Source organism: Vigna unguiculata, chromosome 3, assembly GCF_037176805.1.
Source record: "Vigna unguiculata cultivar grain cowpea cultivar isolate G323 ecotype 2 chromosome 3, ASM3717680v1, whole genome shotgun sequence".
Taxonomy (NCBI): Eukaryota; Viridiplantae; Streptophyta; class Magnoliopsida; order Fabales; family Fabaceae; genus Vigna; species Vigna unguiculata.
In genome coordinates, this window is record NC_140794.1 from 51,697,671 (window position 1) to 51,698,946 (window position 1,276).

At 41.3% G+C, this 1,276-nt stretch overlaps 1 protein-coding gene across 1 annotated transcript; it reads right to left on the bottom strand.

Annotated features, from left to right (window-relative positions):
* Window positions 1-380: 380 nt before the first annotated feature.
* LOC114177411 (uncharacterized) lies at window positions 381-1,003 on the bottom strand. Its single transcript, XM_028062737.2, has one exon. It carries the CDS (start codon window positions 932-934, stop codon window positions 464-466), a length of 471 nt encoding a protein of 156 aa, XP_027918538.1. The 5' UTR covers window positions 935-1,003; the 3' UTR covers window positions 381-463.
* Between the last annotated feature and the right edge of the window lie 273 nt (window positions 1,004-1,276).

The following is a 1,276-nucleotide window of genomic DNA, read 5'->3' on the forward strand; positions in this document are numbered from 1 at the left end:
TCCACGCTAATAAAATCAAAAGTACTTCGGCTAAGAGAGTAGATGCGCGTGTATATTACTCAAACAAAATATGCCATCAGAAATTCATTTGAATTTACCATGTTCTACATTGTTACCACTTGCTTTGACATTCCCATTTTGCTCTGAAAGTTGGTAGTAACTTAGCGGTGTATCATTTTCTGTTATTTATCGCTCTGGTAGAAAAGTCTTCATCATTCCATAACATCTTTAATTCTTCAACTTCAAGTTTTACTTGGTTTAATTTAACCATTTTAATCGAGTTCCTATAATGATAATCGAGAATAAAAAACTTCCTTATTTTCATGGCTACTAATTCACACATAATTAACAGTATGGTCTCAACAGCCAGACTCCGGGGCTTTAAATGAACGATTTTCACAATTTATTTGCTTACGTTGGCAGTGGAGAAAGAAACATAGTAATTAACAAACATTAACGTTAACTAAAACAACCCTGGCGCCGCTCTGCGGGTAGAATAACTTTTACTTCGTGGATAAACATTGGGTCTGGGTCTGACCTTGATCGCTTCATCATCTCCAAATTCGCAGGGCTTGTCTTCGTCGATCCTTCCAATTCCCACGCTGCGACTCCGAGGCATTTTCATTTTCATGGCTGCGGCTTCGCCAAAGTCAAAGGCGGTGCCATAGGTTCTGAGCGAGGCGGCCCTTATGAGCTCCTTGAAGTCGTCGTCGCTTGCGGCGGATCTGGTGGCTGAGCCAACGCTGAAGCTTCTGGGAAGCATGGAGGGGTGGGCGGTGGGGCAGCCCATGGCGGCGTCGACGTTGGATAACTGGGCGGAGCAGTGGATCATGCCTTGGACGTACATGTCTCTGGCCTTCTTGAGGAACCTTAAGGGTGCCTTCATGTAGTGGCTGAGTTTGCTCTCTTTCGTTCTCTCTTTCTGCTTTGTCATGTTTGTTGCAACGTTTCCTCAGTCCTCCGTAACTGCTTTAGCGAGTTATCTCTATTTATATACACAGACACACTGTGTGCTGCGTTGGGTGGGAAAAGGTAGCTAGTTATAAGTAGTTAATTATGCCAGTTTGGGACTTTTTTTTATTACTCAATTCACTTTCTAAAGTAGGACCCCGGATCCTCTATCGTCTATATCCTATCCGTTCTGCATTTCAGAATGCGGTAATCATCAATTCACACGTAAAGTCGCTTTATAATTTTTCAATTGAAAAACATCAATGTACTTCTAACATATATTTTCATGCGTTTTTTTCAATTAAAAAAATTATCTTTTATTACT

Coding starts and splice junctions, on each gene's coding strand:
- LOC114177411 (XM_028062737.2), bottom strand. CDS start 934: ATGACAAAGCAGAAAGAGAGAACGAAAGAGAGCAAACTCAGCCACTAC.